The sequence below is a fragment of the Lissotriton helveticus genome, unplaced genomic scaffold (genome assembly GCF_964261635.1).
Source record: "Lissotriton helveticus unplaced genomic scaffold, aLisHel1.1 SCAFFOLD_742, whole genome shotgun sequence".
Taxonomy (NCBI): Eukaryota; Metazoa; Chordata; class Amphibia; order Caudata; family Salamandridae; genus Lissotriton; species Lissotriton helveticus.
The window spans coordinates 99,541-123,530 of NW_027612007.1; the positions used below are offsets into that span (position 1 = coordinate 99,541).

General features: G+C 49.0%; 2 protein-coding genes and 1 long non-coding RNA gene across 4 annotated transcripts in view; 1 reads left to right on the forward strand and 2 right to left on the reverse strand.

Annotated features, from left to right (window-relative positions):
• The window catches only part of LOC144807492 (uncharacterized), a 110,042-nt gene extending 97,874 nt beyond the window's left edge, over positions 1 to 12,168 (reverse strand). Inside the window, exon 1 of the long non-coding RNA XR_013606341.1 lies at positions 12,065 to 12,168. This is a non-coding gene — a long non-coding RNA (uncharacterized LOC144807492). The remainder of the gene's footprint in view (positions 1 to 12,064) is intronic.
• A 103-nt stretch (positions 12,169 to 12,271) lies between these two features.
• Positions 12,272 to 23,990, forward strand: part of MTCH2 (mitochondrial carrier 2) — a 141,506-nt gene continuing 129,787 nt past the window's right edge. Inside the window, exon 1 of one of the 2 annotated variants that reach the window (XM_078673133.1) lies at positions 12,272 to 12,446. In XM_078673133.1, coding sequence (XP_078529259.1) covers positions 12,360 to 12,446 — 87 coding nt within the window. In that variant the 5' untranslated portion in view covers positions 12,272 to 12,359. The remainder of the gene's footprint in view (positions 12,447 to 23,990) is intronic. The other variant, XM_078673134.1, reaches the window with a different exon arrangement.
• LOC144807493 (phospholipase A2 crotoxin basic subunit CBb-like) lies at positions 20,955 to 23,629 on the reverse strand. Its single transcript, XM_078673132.1, has one exon. The coding sequence runs from the start codon at positions 22,729 to 22,731 to the stop codon at positions 22,153 to 22,155; it is 579 nt and encodes a 192-aa protein (XP_078529258.1). The 5' UTR covers positions 22,732 to 23,629; the 3' UTR covers positions 20,955 to 22,152.

Consider the following 23,990-nt stretch of genomic DNA (forward strand, 5'->3'; position numbering starts at 1 on the left):
TCATCCAGTGCTTCACCTCAGGGGCCCTTCTGCCATTCCAGTGCATAGACACCCTTCTCTTAGCCAGTAAAAGCGCTATAGCACAAAATTTGCGTTTCAATGCTCTAAGTTGCGGGATAATGCCCAACAAACAGATTTTCGCATCACACAGCATAGAGGTCCCCAGCATCTCGTTCAGGACCTGCATGACGCATTCCCAAAACCCCGCCACTTTGCGGCAGTGCCACGCTAGATGCATGAAGTCCGCATCATCTTGCTTACACCTACAACATTGTGAATCATCTCGCAAACCATATTTATGTAATCTCTGAGGCGTGTGGTATACCTGATGCAAATACTTGTAGTGTATTATTTTCAAGTTCCCGTTAGGGGTCAACATACCAGTGAGCGCACAGGAGGAATCCCATTCCAAGTCAGTGAGAGGTTCTGCTAGTCCAGCGCTCCATCTGTCCCTAGCCTTGTGTGTATTCGCCCCCACCGCCTCTTGTACAGTTGCATACAGTTTGGATACTAGATGAGACGCTGTCGGTGTAGTTAGGAGTAGTTGTAGGGGCGCGAGTGTGGGAGGTTCCTCCGGATGTGTCGGGTAGTGTTCCCTAAGCGCTCTTTGTAGTCTATAGTAGTTGAAACTGAACAATGGAGTCGGGTTTGTGATGTAGTTTAGCTTGTCCAGTGTTAGGAAGACCCCGCCATCGTATAGGTCCCCAAGAGTGTCTAGTCCCGCCCGCTTGAACAGATCCATGCCGACCCGCTCCTGCGTTACCGAAAGAGCTGGGTGATGTGCCAGAGGAAGTGTCGGTGCATACAGTGGTAAGCTGTGCGTTGCCTTGCCTATCAGCCGCCATGCCTCAGCCGTGGTATTAACTGGATTTATGTCACGTTCATGTAGTTTAGTGCGTTTATGTGTCAATATGTTGGCTAGTGGGATAGGGTCAGTGTCACCCGCCTCTACGGCCACATGTGTCAAGAAGGGCACCTCGTGGAACCAGTAATGCGCGTATTGCGCTTGCGCGCATAAGTAATATAAATAAAAGTCCGGCACCCTGAAGCCCCCCTTAGTATATGGCAGCGTCATGGTACGTAATTCCATCCTCGCTTGTTTCCCCGCCCACAACAAATTAAGGACCAGTGTGTTAATATTACGGAATACGGCTGCGGGCGGTTTGATTGGGATATTATTAAACAAGTACAGGAACTTCGGTAGAAGCACCATTTTTACAATGGCCGCCCTGTCTGCCAACGATAGGGGAAGTCTGTTCCATCTCTTAACCTTGTCCTCTAGTGACGATATGGTCCGCCCGTAGTTCGTCCTTACCACCAATTCCGGGTCTCTGTGGAACCATACACCTAAATATTTCGTAGGTTCCTCTTGCCATTTTAAAGGATAGTCTAGTTTGGTCGGGCAGGTGCTGTCCGTTAAGGACAGAACTAGGGATTTATCCCAGTTAATCTGCAACCCGGATTGTAGGCCAAACCTAATGTACTCTCTCAGGAGTGGATTAAGGTGTTGTTCAGGATTCTTAACATACAGCACCATGTCGTCTGCGTACAGTGAGATATGTATGGGTCTGGAGGGCATTTGTATCGCTGAATAGTGGTGATGCTGCCGGATCTTACATGCCAGCGGCTCCAGCACCAACGCGAATAGCATCGGCGAGAGCGGGCACCCCTGTCGAGTACCTCTGCATATTGGAATGGGCTCTGATATGTACCTGTTCACTCTGATGCGTGCTGTCAAGTTTGAATATAACATCGTTATCCAACCCAGAAAAATCTGCGGAAACCCCATACGCACCAGTACTGCTTGGATAAAGGGCCAGCCGATTGTGTCAAATGCTTTAGCTGCGTCCAGTAACACAGCCACCGCCTTCGTTTCCGGTGTTAAATAATGGGCCAATGCGAACAATGTACGAGTGTTATGTGTAGTCGCTCTGTCGGGGATAAAACCAGATTGGTCTGGCCTGATCAGCAAAGGCATAAGGGGTTTCAACCTGTCCGCTAGTAAACTAGCTATGATTTTAGTGTCCACATTCAATAATGAAAGAGGGCGATATGAGTCGCATTTATCTACCTCTTTACCCGGTTTCAACAACGCCACGAGCAGTGCTTCTCTCATGGACGCTGGTAGCGTCTGAGCTTCATGCGCCGCCCCGTACAGCCGCACCAAGTATGGTGCAAGTGTATCAGCGTATTTTTTATAGAATTCCGTGGCAAAGCCGTCCGGCCCAGGTGCTTTGTTATTTGGTAATCTCCGAATGGTATCAGCCACTTCTTCCACTGTTACCGGGCGTTCTAGATATTTCCTGTGCCCTTCAGCTAGCCATGCCAGCTCTATATCTTCCATGTAGTGTAGTAAATCACCCTGTGTCGGTGATGGACGCGCTGTGTAAAGTGCCTCGTAAGTATTCATAAATTCAGTTAATATCCCCTTGGTGTCCGTGATCACCTCCCCTGTGTCCGTGCTAATGGACGTTATGTTTTGTGGGGCTCTACCCGCGCATATTTTTGCGGCCAATTCCCTACCAGGCCTACCTCCTTCCCCATACCTCCTCGCTGTCGCACGCTTTGACACATACTTCAGTTCGTCCGTCGCGAACTCATCGTATTCAGTTAGTAGCGCTTTAATTTCCCCCAAAACAGCAGCGTCGCCCGTCTGGGTGTACGTTTGTTCCAAGGTTTGTATAGCCTGTTCTCGTGTGTGCAGTTGCCGTCTGATATCTTTGAGGATGCCTGAGGTGGTGCTGATACAGATCCCCCGTATCGTGGCCTTAAAGGCCTCCCATAGCAGACCAGGGTCTTCAGTAGTTGGGGCGTTGAGATCGAAGTAATCTATTATAGCCTTGTGTATGGTTTCAACATATATGGGGTCTTGCAGTGCAGCCGCGTTGAAACGCCAGGTAAAAGGTGGTGGGTCATAGTATGGTATAGCGATGTCTAATAGTACTGGACCATGATCCGAAAGTGTTCGTGGTAGGTGAGTTATGTCCCTAACCCATGAAAGTATCTCCTGCGTGCCCAGCCAGTAGTCTAGCCTAGACCAACTATTGTTTGCTGCATTTATATGTGTCGCTATAGTCGTTACTGGGTTGCGTGTCCTCCATAAATCTACCATGTTTAGGTCTTCCATGGTGTCTCGCAGCATCAACCGCGCTTTGCCGTGCTGTTCCAGCGTATGTGTTGCCCTATCCAGAGTATCCTGTAGGGTGACATTGAAATCCCCACCCCAAATTACGTGAGTTGTCTGCATGTCGACGATAGTGTGCCACACCTGTCTGAAAAATTCCGGGTCATCCACATTAGGCCCATATGTGTTTACTAATAGTATCTTCTGCCGCCTTACCACTCCAGCTATTATGACGGTCCTCCCTTCTGAGTCCCTGTGTATGCTCGTGATCTCAAAACCCGTTCCCTTTCTGATTAATATGCTCACCCCTCTAGAGTATGACGAGAAGTTCGAGTTGGTGACAGACTCAGCCCATTTAGCGCCTAGTGTGGAAGTACTGTCTCGCGCTAAGTGCGTTTCCTGTAAAAACACAATGCTAACTTGTACCCTGTCAAAGTAAGCAAAGAGTCGCCTGATCTTTTTCGGGTCGCCTAGCCCCCTTACATTCCACGTTAGAAATTTGAGCGTGTTAGTACCTGTCATGGGTGTGAACTTGGATATCAATGGTGTATACCTTACATTTATAACTCTGTCTGTTCAGTGCGTACTGACGTAAACATTTTACAGTGACCGGCATCGATGTTGGTACGCTCTGTACATAGACATCTCTCACATCATAATACACAACTAAGGAGTTCGCCATGCATCTCAGACACAGAAATTGCAGTTGGAAATATTCAGAAATTCCCACCCTCCCCCCACCCACTTTAGCCCCCGAACTTTGCCAAAGCCATCCCTTAACAACCTTTAACTGTAATGTCAAATTCTTAGCGGGGTACACCCACTCGGGGGTATCACCAGGTTCACACGTCACCATCCACATAGTGGACGTGGACGGTCGCAAGTCCACGCTGTAATGTAATACACGTGCTCTAGTTCCCCCAACCCCTCACCTCCTCCAGCATAAGCAGGGCCGCCAAAGTGGTATGATGTCAGTTCGCCAATTCCCCCACTATTAGTTACATCTACGTAGCCACTAGACTGAACCATGGTATGGACAATGTGCCTTCTGTCAGTTGAGCTATGTAAGCCATACTTTTTGCCAGGGTGGCAGGCACTAGGTTGTGACCACGCAATCTTCATAGCTGAGTAGCAAATAACAAGAAACCCCTATGCCCTCTATTCCATTGATACTCACAGTCATGCTGACTCTGCCGCGGCACATCTCCATCAAGGTCCATACTTACAGTGAGTTCGTAAGTGCCACGCCAGGTCACCATCCGCTACAGTCACAAATGCCTAGGTGTGTGTGAACATTCGCCCACGAATGCAGTGTCCATCGCCTGCGCCGCACAGATGGGCACCGAAATTCAGTTCCGTGCGTCCACAGTTTGGGTCAGTCATTCCACATCGCTCGTGTCCGCATTTCGATCTTGCTGCTTGCGCCGTTTCAGTTGTTGCCGAACGTATTCCTGCGCCGCCTGTACTGTTGGTAGTATGACCGGTTTCCCGCCAGTGAAGATTTTGAGTTTCGCCGGGTATAACATTGCATATTCTTGTCCGAGTTCTCTCAGCTTCTTTTTAACTGGAGCAAATTCCTTCCGAGCCAGTTGCACCGCCATGGTATGATCTGGATAGAACTCCAGCGTGTTACCTTGATGAGTGACCTTACCCATTTCTCTGGCCAACCTAAGTATCGTGTCGCGGTCTCGGTAGTTGAGTAAGCGGGCTATGACCATGCGTGGGGCGGCACCAGGTTTTGGCACAGGCGCAAGTGAACGGTGTGCCCGTTCGACCAGGAACACGGAAGACAGTTTCTCAGAACCAAATACCTCTTTCACCAACGATTCTATATAAGTCTCCATCTTCCCTGTGTTTGTGGATTCCGGCAAGCCCGAAATCCGGACGTTGTTGCGCCTGGACCTGGCTTCCTGGTCCTCCACCTTGGCGCGCAAGCTTTCCACTGTCTTTTCCAGGCCTCCGCAGGACCTGGACATGGCCTGATGATCATCCTCCACTTGCGAGATACGTTGTTCGGCTTCCGTTATACGCCCGTCGTGCTGTTCAATTTTCGCCGTCATGTTGTCCACTCTTTGCACCACGTTGTCCAGTTTCCCATTCATTTCCTGCAGGCTCTTCTGAATCGCCCGTAGCACTGATTCCATGCCCGTGGCGCCCGATTGTTCCTGGCCCCCTTCCGCCTCTGGGTCTGTCGTGGCCATTTTATCTTGCTTCCGCGCTTCAAATTGGAGCTTAGTTTGTTGTCTGTCTGGTTTCCCCATGTCAATCTGCTGCTTTGGCGTAGTTTGTGCCGATGACAATCTGGGGCTGCTAGCCGTTGTCCCACCGGCCGTGGAGTTGACGCGGTGTGTTTTCGCTGCAGCCCCCCACCGAGCTTTACGTGCAGTCATTAGCCAGCCACGTGCTTTGGAAATATGGCCGATCGTCTTCGTGCAGGGCCGTCTTCTCAGGGCTCCAAACGGCGCTATTATAGTGGCTGCAATGCGTTGGGGGGCCTCCCCTCAGAGCAGGCGTGCAGACCTGACATGCATGGCAGAGTTATGGGGTCCGTTCCTCATATGTGCATGCTCCATGCATACCCCTCACCTCCTGGGCAATGCGCAGTCAGCCTCATGACTCTCGTGGGGGCTAGAGATAGCGCTTGTGAAAGTTAGGTGCCTCTGCACGTTGCATATATCTCCTGCCGGCAGCTGAGGCGTGCACGGTACTCACTGCGTGTCCTCGTGTGGGGGCCTCGCTGGCCGAGCGCTCCACAGGCGCCTACTGCTGACGAGGATTCAAATGCTTCTTCTCTCCCTCATGTGCGAGTGGCACCGCTGGTCTTCGAGGGGCTCCGACCGGCCTGATCGACCGGTGCCGCCGCCAGTGTTGTGCGTTCCACGGGCGCCGCCATCTTGCCCTCAGTGGAACGCACGCCGATTTGGAGTTGCGCTAAGTTCTGGGGACCTGCGGGGGCCCCGCCGAGCCCCAGGTGTTGTCAGACAGCCATATACCAAGCCGCGCCGAGTGTCAGCTTCAGTCCAGGCACGCTAGGTGCTGGCAATCGCTCCGGGTCCCTGAGCCTCCGGAGCGGCCATTTTGAGCGGCGTCCGCGAGGGCTCCGGTTTTTTAGCTGTATCTTCTGTTTCTCGCAGCGCAGGCCGAGTCACCGTGTCAGGAGAGGTCAGCCCCACATTCCGACGCACAAATCCTTGCTCAGCGCTTGTGTTGGTGGGGTTTTAGGGGGTCAGAAGTCGGTAGAAGCGCGACCGCCCGGCGGAGCTGACTCGCTAGCCAGCCATACCGCAGTGCGCCCTCTAGCGCCCCCCGATAATCAGTACCTTTCTTGTAAGGAATTTTCGGCTAAATTGGCTATTCTCCTCTGTCTAATATCTTGCAAAAGGGTTTCTGATGTGCGGGCCCTTGATATTTCTGCCAGAGGCTTTACTCCGGAAGGGGTTACTTTTACAGTCTCTAGGAGAACTAAGTGTAATACCAGGTCAGTATCATATCCAGCCTTTCCAGATTCTCCTTTGCTGTGTGTTGTTCGTTGCCTCAAGACTTATGAAGATGTGACTCTGGAGGTTCGTCCTCCGGGCGAAAGACAATTGCTTCTTGCTATTAAGAAACCTTTCAAGGCGGTTTCATCTCCTACCATTGCCAGATGGGTCAGGTGGATCATGTCTGAGGCTGGGATTAATGTTACCAACTTCGGTGCTCATTCCACTAGAGGCGCAATGGCATCCAAGGCTGTCCAAGTTGGGGGCAGGTTGGAGGACATTATGAATGCAGCGGATTGGTCTTCGGATTCAACTTTCAAAAAGTTTTATTTTAAGCCAATCCATGAGGCTGCTTCTCTTGTGGTGAGTAAGCTTTGAACAAGCATAATCCTCGCCTCCGCTTCCTGACATAGAATGAGAAATTTCCTAGTTCACACAAAGGAAAGTTTCAATTCTATTAAGGACGCTGAGGTGAGGATTATCCCAACCTGGCTTGTCTAGCCTTCCCACCCTGGACTGTGCTTTCCAGTGATTGTTTCTTCGTTTAAGAGAAGTATTTACTTTTCAGTGTTTCATGTATATATATGACTATACTGCTTCTGGATAATGTTTACTTGCTTCTCTTCCAGTGTTTTCTTTGCACTTTACCATATGTCATGTGATGCTGATGTATTCCACATCGTACTGGACGAGATATTACCTTTTTCTCTCTTCCCTAGGCTCCGACCAGAAAACGGACTGGAGGGTAGAGGACTTCTTTCCAGCAGCAGCAACGAAAGAGGAAGGACTATCGCATTGGGATACCTTTATGCTGTGGCATGGACTCCTATTGGTTACTGTGTTGCCATGACTACCGCTGAGCATGTTGGGCCGGGTAGTTCATGGTTGTTGTTTTTCTTGACTTTTAACTTGCTGTCCAATAAAATGGAGAAAGGACTAGCATAATCCTCGCCTCCGCGTCCTTAATAGAATTGAAACTTTCCTTTGTGTGAACTAGTGATGGAGCAAGAATTCGCACGTAAAGCGTCTTGCTTGTATTCAAGAACCTCGCATAACATTAATAAAATATAACCAACATGTTTGTCTTACTAATTTCCCATTTATTCTGACATTTTGGGTATCCTAGTGATGCTTGCCTATGTGTTTATTAACCTTAATACGCTTGCCACTAAAATGGCCGCTGCTTGGCGGGGTTTTCTTCTGCGCATGCGTTGGTCACAATCACGTGACGTGACGTACTCGCAGTTCTGGTGGGAATCTTTGCGCTTTCGCACTCGACTTAAGATGGCCGCTGTGTGTTCTCACATGCCGAAGCTTGCAATATCGTTTTCTGCATTACTGTTCGTTTGCACTAATCTTAATGCTATAGTTAGTATAAAGTAAGGGGAATCATATAGGGATTCCTGGTATACAGTGTATTCATTTATTTTTATGTTCTAAATTGATTTTCTTTACTTTTCACTTATTGTAACCCTTGGGCCTGGGAGGGATTCAAAACCCCATCTTAGAAGTCCCTACTGCGCATGTCATCCTGGCAGAGAGAAGAAAACCTTGTACCAGTGGAACTCAGCCAGCTGGCACCAACAGTCAAGATGCTCATGAGAAATGACCTGCGACCCAGCAGGACGAAGCTGAACTGTACCACACTTGAAACATTTGTATATTAAATTGTACTGTCCATTGTCAGGAGAAGAGCACATACCCTGGGAACCCCAAATTCAATAGGCGGTCCCAAAAGATGCAAATTGGGACTTGTAGAAGTTTATCCTGGTTGGTGTGTTGACCTGTCCTACTTGAGGACCAATCGAAATTGGGGATTCTTACACTTGCAACATTTGGGGGGTGGTACATTGACCCGAAAACAGTATATCTAGCCTAGGTTTAGCTAGAGAAATTGTTCGACTTGTCCGAATAGCTGACCTGTCACTGACCCAACGCACTCAATAGGTGACTGATACAGAGAGCTGCGGAGCACTCTGTTTGTAATTTCCACAGACCCAAGCGGGGGTTTTAAGAACCTTAAGTGCTGGCGGAGCACTTTGCTGGAGAATTCGATAACCCAATCGGGGTTCTGACTGTTAGCTGCAGAGAGGGTGTAGCGCATGCGTTGCTACCGAACTGCGGGTGCTGGTCTCTCCTTGGTGGTCCTGTCCTGATCCTAATCTGGTCTTCCTGTCCTGTCCTGGGGTGTCCATTCTGCACCTGCTGGCCTACTGGCGACTGTCCTTCCTTGGGGTTTCTCCTGTCCTTAACTGACCAGTGGCCAGGGTTGGTCTTCACACCGTTCTAGGTAAATATAGTGCTGGGAAATCTATTCAGCATCCTTCATTCTTTTTCTTGCTTTAATAAAGACGTACTCTTGCATATTGATTTTCCATGCTTTCTTTGCACCGACAAATGAAAAAGTCATACCTTATAGTTGTTATATTACCATGTTCCAATTTTTTCCTATCCTTTAAGTACGTTCCTGAATACAGTTCATGAAAATAGATTTTCCTTTTTCTTTACCTTCCTTTAGCTAAATGAAGTGATTGCTCTGAAATATTAGCGTGTTCCACTTTTACCCTTCCTATAGTCACATGTTACTTTTCGAGTCTCCATAGACTGACTAAATTCTCGTACTGTGCCACTTTTGAAGGGGTACATTCTAGCATGTTCCTTATTTTTCCCCGTCCTTTAGTCACTCCATGACTAGTCTAAACTCCTGAAAATTCTTACTAGCATGTTCCCTGTTCTTACCTTCCTTTAGAATTCTAAATGGTTGGTCTGATTTATTTCCTATATGGATACGTGCTCTTTATAGTTTTAGTTATTGACAGTTTATTGGCTGTAAACCTTATGCTTAATGAAACTGATGAATTTTAGATAAAGGTTTTTAAAACTTCCCGAGTTTGTGGTTATTATATGAGTGCAAATAGAGTAAATAGTGGTTGTATTTTTGTGTTAGCCTTTCTTTTACAGCTAGCTCCCTGATCCATTGTGGTCATTAGGTACCCGTAGCAGTGGAGTGGTAGGTCGGGTACATTAGCAAATACAATAGGAAGGAACAGGGTTACTGGTAGTAGAGTGTAAGGTTACCCGATCTATAAATATGGTAAATTGAATTTTTTATGGGCCCAATGTGCATATGGTAAAATTATAGTCGGGTGACCTGCGTGCGCTATCACTAGGAAATTTCCCAGTGTCAATGACAGCAGGGCCTCGGTACCACCCATGGAGCTCCCATTGCATTCACAAAGGGACACGTCTGTGCCACATGTAGGTGACACAATGTCGTGCACGGTGTGAGCTTTGCAGCCTGAACACTGGAAAAACCCAAGTTGTTTCCCTGAAAAGTGAACACAACGGTCCTTGTGATGTAAACAAAGCACAGAAAGAGAGAGAAAGGGGGGGAAGGAAGGAAGCATCCATTGAAGTGAGTTTTCTATGATCCTAAACCATCACAAGCCGCGCTATATAAAAACGCATAAAATAGATAAAATAAATAAAAAAATCCCTCAGAGTTCAATTACCCTCAGCTCAGCCTCCTGCAGGAGCCCTGGGGTCATGTCAGGGTCAGATTATTTATTTATTTATTTTTATTTATTTATTTATGCATTTTTATATAGCGCGGACTTTACCCGAAGGCGTCAGAGCGCTTCACAGTAGGAACAGAAATGAAACATAATGAGAAACATCACAAAAGAACAGATTACAAAAGCATACGTTACGTTACATAAGGTAATAGTGACAATTGTGAGCAAACAAAATACATGAAATAGTAAAAAGTGCACAAGAGGAAAAAGTGACAAGTGTGCAGTTACAAGAGAGAACAATGTATCATTTAAGGTATAATACTGCAATAGGTGCTAGACACTCAGGCACAAGAAGAAGCGTTACGTGGTCCCTCAGAGCTCACTCCCCCCAGGAAGCATCGGTTGAAGGGAGTCACCTGAGATCCTGAGCCGTGGCAGGGGCTGGACGTTGATGCACCCCCTGGGGTCAGGTCTGGGTCAGTGACCCCTCAGAGCTCACTCCCTCAGCTCAGTCCTGCACCCCCTGGGGTCAGTGACCCCTCAGAGCTCACTTCCCTCACCTCAGTCCTGCACCCCCTGGGGTCATCTCAGGGTCAGTGACCCCTCAGAGCTCACTCTCCCCAGGAAGCATCCATTGAAGGGAGTCACCTGAGATCCTGAAGGGTCGCAGGGGCTGGACATTGACGCGGGGCCCCTGGGGTCATCTCAGGGTCAGTGACCCCTCAGAGCTCACTCCCCTCACCTCAGTCCTGCACCCCTGGGGTCATGTCAGGGTCAGTGACCCCTCAGAGCTCACTCCCCTCAGCTCAGTCCTGCACCCCTGGGGTCATGTCAGGGTCAGTGACCCCTCAGAGCTCACTCCCCTCAGCTCAGTCCTGCACCCCCTGGGGTCATGTCAGTGACCCCTCAGAGCTCACTCCCCTCACCTCAGTCCTGCACCCCTGGGGTCATGTCAGGGTCAGTGACCCCTCAGAGCTCACTCCCCTCAGCTCAGTCCTGCACCCCTGGGGTCATGTCAGGGTCAGTGACCCCTCAGAGCTCACTCCCCTCAGCTCAGTCCTGCACCCCCTGGGGTCATGTCAGGGGCCCCTCAGAGCTCACTCCCCTCAGCTCAGTCCTGCACCCCCTGGGGTCATGTCAGGGGCCCCTCAGAGCTCACTCACCTCAGCTCAGTCCTGCACCCCCTGGGGTCATGTCAGGGGCCCCTCAGAGCTCACTCTCCTCAGCTCAGTCCTGCACCCCCTGGGGTCATGTCAAGGGCCCCTCAGAGCTCACTCACCTCAGCTCAGTCCTGCACCCCCTGGGGTCATGTCAGGGGCCCCTCAGAGCTCACTCTCCTCAGCTCAGTCCTGCACCCCCTGGGGTCATGTCAGGGGCCCCTCAGAGCTCACTCACCTCAGCTCAGTCCTGCACCCCCTGGGGTCATGTCAAGGGCCCCTCAGAGCTCACTCACCTCAGCTCAGTCCTGCACCCCCTGGGGTCATGTCAGGGGCCCTCAGAGCTCACTCCCTCAGCTCAGTCCTGCTCCCCCTGGGGTCATGTCAGGGGCCCCTCAGAGCTCACTCCCCTCAGCTCAGTCCTGCACCCCCTGGGGTCATGTCAGGGGCCCCTCAGAGCTCACTCCCCTCAGCTCAGTCCTGCACCCCCTGGGGTCATGTCAGGGGCCCCTCAGAGCTCACTCTCCTCAGCTCAGTCCTGCACCCCCTGGGGTCTCTGTTGTGGCCCCTCAGAGCTCACTCACCTCAGCTCAGTCCTGCACACCCTGGGGTCATGTCAGGGGCCCCTCAGAGCTCACTCTCCTCAGCTCAGTCCTGCACCCCCTGGGGTCATGTCAGGGGCCCCTCAGAGCTCACTCCCCTCAGCTGAGTCCTGCACCCCCCTGGGGTCATGTCAGGGGCCCCTCAGAGCTCACTCCCCCCCAGGAAGCATCGATTGAAGGGAGTCACCTGTGATCCTGAGCTGTGGCAGGGGCTGGACATTGATGCACCCTCTGGGGTCAGGTCTGGGTCTCTGTTGTTCTGCCTCAGAGCTCACTCCTGCAGGAGCCCTGGACGCGGTATCCAGGCAACGACGCAGCGCAGGGACGCGTCATGACGTCACAGGACGGGGCGCGCTGCGGCGGCACGCTGCGGAGCCCAGCTGATGGGAGGCCGCGCTGACGTCAGGACGCCGCGCCGCGCCGGGCGGGTCACGCGCTCTCCTTCAGACTCTGACCCCGTCACGTGACCCGTCAGACCCAAGATGGCGGACACGTTCAGCCAGGTGCTGCTGGGCTCCGGCCTGACCGTGCTCTCGCACCCGCTCATGTACGTCAAGGTGCTCGTGCAGGTGAGAGCCGGGGGGGGGCCCTGTCCTGTCCTGTCCTGTCCTGCCCTGCCCTGCTGGGGGGGAGGGGAATAGGCTGCCCCCTCAAGTGAGATCCGGGGAGAGGAGGGGGCCTGCGGGGGGGGAAGGACAGCCTGCCCCCCCTCCTGCAGGTGACAGCCGGGGGGGGGGGCTCGTCCTGCTGGGGGTCACGGGGGGGGCAGGCTGTCAAGGTGCTCGTGTAGGTGAGAGACGGGGGGGCGAAGGGGTCCCGTTTCTTCTGGGGGGGAGGGGGGACAGGCTGCCCCCCCTCAAGTGAGAGCCTGAGGGGGTCACGGGGGGGGGGGGGGGGCAGGCTGTCAAGGTGCTTGTGCAGGTGAGAGGGGGGGCGAGCTTTTCTGTATACCCGATAGCGATGAGTTCACGGGGAAACACGCAGAACCCGCTGTTTAACGCGTCCGACAAGTATTGGATCCATTGATCCCCGACCACTCACAATCCCTATTTATTTATACGATTTTCTCTCGCGCGAACTTTACCCGAAGGTGTCAGAGCGCTTTACATAGGACCCAGTTACAACCATAAGGCATGAAGGTTACAATCGGAAGAACAAATTTGCAAAATTTTTGACTTACATAAGAACCAGTTGAAAACATACGGATTTAGGATTACATGCGTTTTTAAAAAGGTACTACTTGGGTATTACCGGAATCCCACCCGGAGCCCGAGGGTCTTGGTTGAATAAACCTGTAGACCTAGATTTAAACTGCTAACCTATGCAAATGTTCACAGCAACCTGTGCTGTGGATCTGTGCATCCCTTTTGTTTTTAGGCCTAGCATATCTGTAACTTCTGATGCATGCCACCAGCACAACATTGCTGGGGACTAAAAGACAACCATAGCCCCGTCGCTGCAAGCTCGAGAGCAGGAGAAACAATAACACTGAAAGTGTGGGACATGAAATACAAGGCACAGAAGGAGACTGGTTTTATAGGAACAGGCTACATGTAAATATTCTGTGTGTATTTGTGCGCGACTGTTTGCAAAGGAAGTCCTTGCCTTTGGTAGGTTGCTTGGTACCTTGCCACCCTCCCAGTGTAGTATCTTGTATAGTGAGGCAAGTTTGGTCCTGTCATGAACACTGTTGCCAACTCCACTGCGCCACCCATGCTCCAATTACAGGGAGGCATGACTGTGCCGGAAGTTTAATGCAGATTGCTGCAGAGAAGAGGTCATGCCGTACTATTTGGAAATGTTTTTTAAAAAAAAGCCTATTAGTGAAGTGAAGCAAAAGGTTACTCGGATATAAGCTAGAACAGGGTTTCCCAAAGTGTGGACCACAATCCACTGGTGGGTCCCGAGCCAATTTTTGATGGGTCGCAAAAGTATAAGCAATAAATAAAGAAGCCTTCTTTATTTGTCTTTTAACATTCGCTGCTTCAAACACCTAAGTCAAACGTCAGACTGTCTTCCGATAAATTGATGCTTTTTTGGTTAACGTGGGGATGTGTGTTTACAAACCCCTCTTAATTTGCGGTAAGAGAAAAAAGACCATTTTGTTGGGTACCGCATGAGTGAAAGAAAGGACAGTCTGTGGGATGTCATTTTTTGGGTAATACAACACAATCTAAATGTCTGTAAAATTTGACCAATACACACATTTCTTAAAGCACTTAGTAAAGCAAAAATGTAGCACATTTATTTTGTAGTTCTGAAATGTGATACAAACAAAATTTTAATAGGATCAATACGTGCAAATGATAAATATTCACTGTAACTCGATTTCCACTCATTTGTGTGCAATATTGTATTATCTGGAAAACTGTGTATGCAGATTTTGAGACCTTTCAATGCAAACTGCATTAACTGTTAATTCCAGTGGTGCTACTGCACTATGCTTTAATTAAATTAAAAAAACGCTGTCTCATGTCCATTTCAGCTAGATAGGTTGCGAACACTTGTTGCTCTAAAAATTGAGTTGTGGTTCTGAAAGGTTTGGGAAGCACTCAGCTAGACATCACTGTTTGTACATAACTAGAGGTGCCAAGCGCCTCCGTAAGGATTCTTAAATCATCAGATTAGAAGCTAGATCACAAGACAGTCAAGGTTTGGATTTGCTTGTACGTGATGTGGCGCATTTGACAAAAAACCTGGTGCCTTTATTCTACCAGTGTGGTATAAAATATTGGGATCCAAATTTTTATATAGCACTAACTTTACCCAAAGCAGGATGTAAGCGCACATTATACACATCTCCATATGTCCTTATTGGCATGCAGTGGAAGCATTACCACGGTCTGTGCACAGAAAATAATCAGAACATAAAGATGAAGAGGGGAGAGCAAGGGTGAGGACCAACCAAAAACAAGTGTGTAGCGGAAGGTTAATGTAGACAAATCAAGTATCTGGGCAAGGGAGAACAGTTGGAGGATTTGCCCATGAAAAGGATGACCCCAAAACATTTAGGCCCTCATTATGATGTCGGTTGGAAAGCCTTCGAATGATACCCCGGGTTTGAGTTCTGATCATTCTGGCTGGCTTCTGACTGGCTCATTGAGCCAGTTGGAAAGTCGCCATAATCTCGTGCCGACTGTGTTTCTGCTGTCAGGATTATGATGTCAGTTTCCGACAGGCTTTCCAGATCCAGCTTTTCGACAGGGGAAGCCTATCCGAAAGCACTTTGGGGGCCCGAGCGGGGCTTCTTTCTTCCTGCGACCTCAGGTTGGGATCCAAGGGGGCTCCTATGTTGCTCCCCTGTGAATCCCTGTACTGTGTGACAGGCACCACTCCATAGAGAAATGGGAGTTTGCATCAAAACGGAACTGCCGACCTATGGTCGGTGGATTCCCACACTAAGATGGTATTGGTCAGAGGCAACTTGGTGGTTATTGAGAGCTCATTTTTTAGGCTAGATTCAATTACTTTGAAGGGGGGCTGTGCATATCTTGATGGAAAAGAATCCTATATTTGAGGCGTCTCGCTAGAAAAAGTTGTCTTCAGGCTGAAAAACCACTTTTCTTTGTTAGCAGATTTCCTGCACTCTTCTCTGTCGATCAAGGCTCGTGCACTCCTGGTCGTGTTTGGTGTCTGATTCTTGTTCCACTGCTGTAGCAACAAACTGCAGCTTGTTTGACATTCATGACCATTGACTTGGGTCCCAAAGATGATCTCTGTGCACCTCTTATGTATGGAAGAGTTTGAAGGAAAAATTAATGATTGCATAAAGTGCATGTCTCTAAAACAGGATTCAAATGACAATCAAGTTAGAATGTGTAAACCTTACATTATGTGGAATGGTGGCTCCTCGCTTCTTTTCAGGTAATCAACTTCTGAACACTGTAGACTGGTTTCTTTTTTGTATTGTGCGATCTGCAGGGGCTTCTAAGGTATTTTCAACAAACATGCATTCGGTTGCATTGTAATGAATTGTTGGAAAGGTTTCTACCTTTCTATGGAGACGCACCATATAATTCTATCTTTAAAAAATGGGGTAAAAAGATTATGTAAAGCTTGTTTCTAGAAATGGAGAAATCGATTGCTAGGGAATGGTTTAGTTTCTAAGGAACTTCCTAATTTAGCTTCATTTAAAAAATGTGATTCACATGAAGATGTAATTGACTTTTAAGGTAGAGCCTGTTGCTTGTTTTCAGGCCTCTTGGCTGCTCTTGGGTACTGTTGTGAAGGCTTCTGTTACTTGTGGTGTTTCTGCTAGAACCCTTCCCTTAGCGTGTTTTGGTGGCCTGTTGGGGAAACCTTGCATGAGAATATCCAGCTACATTCTGCTGGCAGGTTTAATCCTGTCAGTTTCTGCTGCTTCCAAGGAGACCTAATCTGGTTACTCTCTGGTAATCTTCATTATCCTTAGTCCTTAATGTCCTCGCCACAGTTATTATGTATGAGATGGACACAACTTATTACAAGACTAACTTCTAGAAGTGGATATGACCATGGCCCATCCAAATAAGTGTAAGTTATTGCCAGTGCACAAACCATCCTGTTTACTAAGCCCTTTGAGGCCAGCAGCTCTAGGGGGTGGAAGGCAGGCTGTGATGGTTGTGACAAAGATGTTATGGACGCGGGGTCATGAATATTACCTCTATGTAAGATCATTATCCCTACAGTGTACCCATCATTACCTATGAGGATTACCAATGCTAAGCTGGCCGAACCATACACATTCTACAGAAATCACAATGACTGTACATGAAACATTGTAAGAGTGAAATTCAAATCAAAAACATTAAACTAGTAGTACATATCATTCGTCCTTTGCTGATTACAAACTGTGACCAAAGCTATCACTCCACATTCCTCCACTTTGAATTCAGTAGTGTTTCTAAAGGGTGTGGGGAGTCGCCCAGATCCGTGGACAGCCGGCTTCCTATAAGGTGACCGTTGGATTCAGCTCCGAGGCTGCTGTCCCTCTTTATGATTTATCTTGGGTATTATCTAGAAGAGGAAACTTTGAAATCTCAAAAGCGACAGGCAGATTTCTCTAATCCACCTACTTATGGAAAACCTAGAGACTTTATTTGCCTGGTTAACAGCACCGTAACAAGCAACTGATCTGTCTTCCTGTAATCCTTTGTACGATTAAGTCACCAAAAACCACTCTCCTTCCAGCCATAGAATGATTAAGGCATAACACGCTCAAGAACACTAGAGCACAAGGAAGACATTTTAAAGTTTTATTTTAAAATCAAAATTCTAGTAAAGTACAAACGATATGAATTGTAAGCACAATAAACACAAATAAAATAGCAGCAGGGAAGTTTGCTTAAAGCGTGAATAAGTGGAATCACTCCAATGTTTACAAGACACATACATACAATGTGATTGCTGTTCTGAATTTATAGCAATCCTACCCTAATTCTGCTGTTTCTAAATTCTAATTTGATTCTAGCGCAGCAGAACATAAATCCTGTGTCGGAATTCAGAGATATCTGTGAACAATAGTGCTGATGGTCATTAAAATAGCAAGCCCGGTTCTTCTGGGCTCACAGGGCCAGCTGCAGTGATGCCCCAGCCAACGAAGGCCTGCTGCCTCCACCTGGGAGCCTGGAGCTTCTGCCCTGTGGTTTTAGGGCCAGCTGCACTGATGCCCCAGCCAGAGAAGGCCTGCTGCCTCCACCTGGGAGCCTGGATCTTCTGCCCTGTGGTTTTAGGGCCAGCTGCACTGATGCCCCAGCCAGAGAAGGCCTGCTGCCTCCACCTGGGAGCCTGGAGCTTCTGCCCTGTGGTTTTAGGGCCAGCTGCACTGATGCCCCAGCCAGAGAAGGCCTGCTGCCTCCACCTGGGAGCCTGGATCTTCTGCCCTGTGGTTTTAGGTCCAGCTGCACTGATGCCCCAGCCAGAGAAGGCCTGCTGCCTCCACCTGGGAGCCTGGAGCTTCTGCCCTGTGGTTTTAGGGCCAGCTGCACTGATGCCCCAGCCAGAGAAGGCCTGCTGCCTCCACCTGGGAGCCTGGATCTTCTGCCCTGTGGTTTTAGGGCCAGCTGCACTGATGCCCCAGCCAGAGAAGGCCTGCTGCCTCCACCTGGGAGCCTGGAGCTTCTGCCCTGTGGTTTTAGTGCCAGCTGCACTGATGCCCCAGCCAACGAAGGCTTGGTGCCTCCACCTGGGAGCCTGGAGCTTCTGCCCTGTGGTTTTAGGGCCAGCTGCACTGGTGCCCCAGCGAGAGAAGGCCTGCTGCCTCCACCTGGGAGCCTGGAGCTTCTGCCCTGTGGTTTTAGGGCCAGCTGCACTGATGCCCCAGCCAGAGAAGGCCTGCTGCCTCCACCTGGGAGCCTGGATCTTCTGCCCTGTGGTTTTAGCTGCGTTTTGTTAAACCAGAGGCACCCGCGGGTGCAAGAAACAGCAGTGATGGGGGTTCAAAAGTGATGAACAAAAGGCTATAATTCAACGCGTGAGCCGCTTGTGCAACCATTGGGTGCAGCATTTTCTGAGCAGGGATATTTCAGCACAGTGTCTAAAATAAAAAAAATATATATCCAGGCCAAAAAAAGGTACCAGCCCCTTCTGGGAGTGCGTGTCAGTGGTTGTGTCTGCCTTCTGATCCTTCTCCTTTGATTGGGCTGCGGACAGTTTTCGAAGGTACCTGTAGGGGCGGTTTTACGGTCAGCCGCCTGTGCGCCTCCACATGTCCTCTCATTCTGCTTTCACTTCTTACTGTTGCATCAAATGGAAATGTTGCAGGGGTTCATTCCTTTCTTATAGTGGGGCACAGGAATCCAAATAAAAAAATATTGTTTTGTGTCTCGAGTGCCGGCAGCCAATTTCTTGAACTTCTGTAAATTACTGCTTTTATGACCTCTTCAGTCATAGCCTCATGGCAGTTTATCTGGGAGTGTCAGCAGTTGTAAGGTGATAACCTAGAGTTGCATCATTTCAGTGAACTTACGTCTGGATTTAAATGGCCCTTCACGGTGCCAGCAAGATCGGTCCCAGGTCTGCTTCATGTTTTATGACATGAACACTGTTTGTTTTTAAAACTTGTAAATGTTTATTGAATAATACCACACGACAGGTACAAAGAACAGGCAGAGCAGTGTAAGTACGTACCCACACTCACCCTGTGCAGCACGTTATTTTTGTTAGAGACAGATCTTTACCCTTTATTTAAAAGATCCAGTGAGACAAGCAGAAGAGGGTGGCGGCTCTCCACGCAGGACTCTTTAAAGCTAGCCACACACAAACATAAATATACTAACTTCACAAATGGCAAGACGTGTTCAATGCAAGCTCTATCCTATACCATCTGCACTGAATTAAACTTTGAAAACTTATTTTTATGCTACTAAGAAAACATGCATGGGCAGGACAATATGAAGGAGCAGCTCATTGTTCTGAGAATAACAAAGGACACATGGAAGCGATAAGAGCTTCCAGCCATTCTCTTTACAGAGGGATACTTGATTGAAGACACTTTGGGACAGTGGTGTTCAGTTTCTGTATATGGGAATACCCTTTGTCCTCACCAGTTTCTTGGCCCCCGTTCCAGGTCCTGAGACTTCTCGATGTTACTGCCCTTTCTAGGTGTCTGTGCGTCGGATGCCTGGGTCTATACGTCACTCTGCCTACCCTATTTAATTTTCTATCTGTCCGGGCCTAAAGTACCATCATTCTTGCTCTTCTACACCCACACTTCCCTAATGCTACCACATAATACCTCAGTTTAACCCTCTTCTCCCCACCCCAAGCTCCATTGCTGGCACCTTATGTGCTGTTAGCTTGCTCCCTCACTTCAGCTGGTCTAATATCTCCTGGATTCTTCACGCTTTCCTACACCTCAACTACTCTGGGCAGAAGCTTCACGATGACCTTATATCTGCCATTCCTAGATCTCTTGTGCCAAAGCCTTTGCTGTAACCGCAACTCTCCCGTTCCTAATGCCAGAACCTACCCTATTCTCACCCCCAATCCCAGTCCTCTCATGCCAGACCCTACCCTATTCTCACCCCCCCCCCCAATCCCAGATCCCTCATGGCAGACCCTACCCTATTTTCTCACCCCCCCCCCCATCCCAGATCCCTCATGCCAGAACCTACCCTATTCTCACATCCCTCCCTTTCCTGGATCCCTCATGCCAGAGCCTGTGATTCTCCCACATGCCTCCCTTCCATTGCTTGATTTTTCATGCCAGAGCCTAGGCTATTCCCACCACTCGTCCAAACCTGGATAGCATAACTTAGAGCATGCAGTATTTCTACCCTCTCACGTTCCTACAACCCCCATGCCAGAGCTTAGGTTATTCCCACATCCTTCAACTTTACCAGTCCATCCAGGGTGTTTCTAGTTGTTGCGCGACTCCCATCACCTGTAAAGAGGACGCTGCCCTGTTGGAAGTGCCATCACTTTGCTCTTGGCTTTGACTGAGCTTTATACTGACCTCCTATTTCTCAAGGTCCCTGGGTACTTATGGCTGTTTGCTTGAAAAGATCTATTTCCTCCTTCTTGAGGCGCTCTTTTGTTGTAGGTTAAAATGTGAACCATGTGAATGTTGCAATAGATTTGCGCCTCCACAGAGCAAAGTCTCAAAGTCGAACCACATCTAGTCTGAGCACGGTCTATGTCTAGAAGTAGTAGTCCAAGTGTAAGTACTTGGATCCCGTTGCGCAGATCTTGTCTGACCAGCGGTCGGTACTCCTGCTCACTCTATTTCCATGCTTTTGCCGAATGATGCTCCGATTCTGTGCTGTGATGTTGGCCTGAACCCGTCTGTCAGACAGAGCCCGGTTCTCTGTCTGAAGGGGGCGGTGCGTTGGTGTCCTCGGTGACCTGCTTTTGGCTGAGATATGGTCAGTATCTGTTACGATCCTGGTGTCCAGTCTTTGTCTGGGAGATGAAGCCCAGTGCTCTGTCAGTTAGAGAGATGGCTGGCATCAGTCGGTGGGCTGTGCCCAGCCTCCAGCTGAGACACCATCAGTATCTGTGTGTGCTCTGATGATGGTGTTTGGGGCACGGAGGCCAATGCTCTGTCAGTTAGAGAGATGGCTGGCATCAGTCGGTGGGCTGTGCCCAGCCTCCAGCTGAGACACTATCAGTATCTGTGAGTGCTCTGATGGTGTTTGGGGCACGGAGCCCAGTGCTTTGTTTTTGTCTGAGAGATGGTCAGCGTCTGTGCTCTGATGATGGTGTCTGGGCGTTGCATCCCAGTGCTCTCTCTGTCTGAAAGGGTTCGTATCCGCTTGAAGTCCAGTCACTGTCCGTCAGACGGCCAGTGTCTGTGCTTTGATGCTGTCTGGAGGAAGGGGCCCAGTACTCAGTCTGTCTGAGGTGGTCAGTGTCTGTGCTTTGATGATGCTGTCTGGAGGACAGAGCCCAGTGCTGTCTGTCTGAGGTGGCCAGTGTCTGTGCTTTGATGATGCTGTCTGGAGGACAGAGCCCAGTGCTGTCTGTCTGAGGCGGTCAGTATCCACTTGAAGCCCAGTCAGTCGCTGTCAGTCGGATGTTCAGTATCTTTCAGTTTGTGCCCAAGCATTGATTGGATAACTAATTGTTTGCTCAGCCTATGATAGGGGTCTGAACAGATGACCGTTTAGTCAGTATCTGCTCCTCAGGGTCTTTGCTGGAGTAACAGTCCATGTCTGTTTGGAGTGCAGTACCTAATATTTATGCGAGAGATGGGCGGCATCCACTCTGCGCCTGGGTCTTTGAGAAGCCATTTCTGTTTGCTCAGAGCTCGGCCACCCCTTTAGAATTAATCTGTATCTGCTGAGTGCAGTGCGAAGCTTGAGAGGTGGAGGGCATTCACGCACAGAGGCCAGTTCCCAGCCTTCGTCAAGGTTAAACAGCTGAGTTCTGTACGTGGAGCCTCCTATCAAGCCTCTGTGCAGTATCCTTGATTGCATATGAACTTTTTAAAAGCTTTGACACTTCCGTCAAGTTTTCCAGCTGGAGACCATGTCCGTTAGAGAGGCGCCCAGTACCTGTACTTGCGATCCATCGCTGATGCTTTCTCTGTATGGACTTTTTTAATGGGAGTCGGAGTGTATTTGTTTTTAAAGTCTGTTTGAAGCTTTTATTGTGTAGATATAGTTGCAGCCTTCTTATGAATTATGTAAGGACTTTCTCTGTGCTTGGAGCTCCTGGAAATTTGTTGAGAAAAACCAGTCACTGCGTGTGGTAGAGGTTCAGCTCCTCATGTCGCTTCCAAGCTTTTGTTCAAGTTTGTGGGATCTGATGATGACACATAAACATGTTAACTTGTCTAACATCGGCACGCACGTTTCATTTTTCTGGTGGCTGTTGTTGAGGCTGTGATCGATTCTGAGATATTGGAGTAGTCTGTGGCCAGCTTAGAATCTCTGATCGATTTGGAAATTTGTCTGGGCAGGTGCTCTTTGGTCCTGGGCACAGCTGTTGCTTGTCATAGAAGAAATGTGCCATGTTGGGCGTTGCTTTCATTAGACACTCCGCAAACTGTTTGTCACACTCGCAGGCCATGCGGCTACACATGCCCCTTGACATGCAGTATGTCTCTGCTCCTTTGCACCTAAACGAATAATTTTTCCACTTGACTTTGCTGCGGCACTTGAGAAAAACTCTTGAGTGGTGATAGCAGCAGTCATGGAGGAAGCAACATTGATCCACCGAATCCACAGTTGCTCCGGATCCCCCCGTCCCACAATAACAGCCATAGAGGTTAATTCCCAGCAGTGAGATCCCTAGACGATTCCGATAACACCAGAGTGTTGCTACCATGTCCAACAAGCTGCGCTTCTCCCGTGTGAGGCTGCTGCAGGGATCGGCCAATGCAGAGAGGAGGATCACAGTTGCAAGAGCCACCTCCATGTGGAAGACCTTCATGAGCTATAGTCGATGTACCCTGCAGCCACCACTTCTCCCCAGCAGGGACTCTTCGCTCAGCTCTTCTGCACCATTAATGCTCTAATGGGCGCTCCGCACGGACTGTTCTGAGGCGCACCATCAAGGCAGTGCTGGTTGTCTTAGGACTTCTCCTTGTCGTTTTTATCTCTACCATGAATTGGTGAAATTTTTAGCAAGTATTTGTTGCCCTTATACCTTCTTAATTTCTTGTTTCTCTTTAAAATATAATTTTACTCTCACTGACTTTTTGGACTTCTTGTTTGTATTGTAAAGCTTGAAGACTTTTTCAGCACTTCTTGTGCCTCTGGTGCGCCTCCAGCCTCTCTCGATGCAGGTTGGTCCTCTCTCTGGAAGCTTGATTTACAGTTTCTCAAATAGATAACACTCTTTTTCCTCCTTTTCTCTGCGTCACACATTTCTGCATCATTGTTCTATTCAGTTGCTGTTTATTTGTTGAAGTGTTTCAAGAAGCTTTGAGTAGTGTGGCTGCCTTCAGCTCTGCAGTCGCTGTCTGATGAGTCTGTTTCTCCTGTTAAGTTGTGAGGCTACGGTGGTTCCCTTCTCCCTTGGGTGAAATGGGCGCTTCTTGCAATGTTCGTTCAGTCACTGAATCTGTGACGTATGCTTTAACTTCAAAACATTTTGAAAATGTTGTATTAACCTGATTCCTGTGCAGCACGAGCCAAGTTGTGTCTAATTCCTGTTTTTCGCCTCACTGCCACTGTTGATATTTCTTCCAGGGTATTGGAGCGTCTGGATAGTCCCCTCAGATTCCTGAGTCTTGTGTTCAGTATCTTTGTTGTGGAAGAACTTTTCTCAGGTCTTCTTGTTTCTCAGTCAAATCGATGAAAATTGTCAGTGGGCTAGTCCGCAGATTCTTGTTTGTAAGCCTTGTCTTGTTGATTGTAGTAATAGCAGTCTCTCTTCTGAACTGAACTGCTCAGCTGCCAGCAATGAAATGCGCGTCCCGAAGCAGGATGGACTAATTGAGAGTTAACTGGAGCAGGGGCTGGTGTGAGCCTTTTGCGCTGAGCCAGGTCTGAGCAGCTGGAAATAAGATCTCTAGTGGTGAAAGCTTTTGCAACCTGTAATTACTTCCCTCAGAATAGCTCGGTGGGGAGTTGAGGGGAGGCTAGCGCAGAGCTCATGGCTGCATTTTCAGCACTGCGATGTCAGCAGGACAGCTCTGAAACAATCTTGTATTCTTGTGCTCAACCATTGTGCACATTTGCACGTTA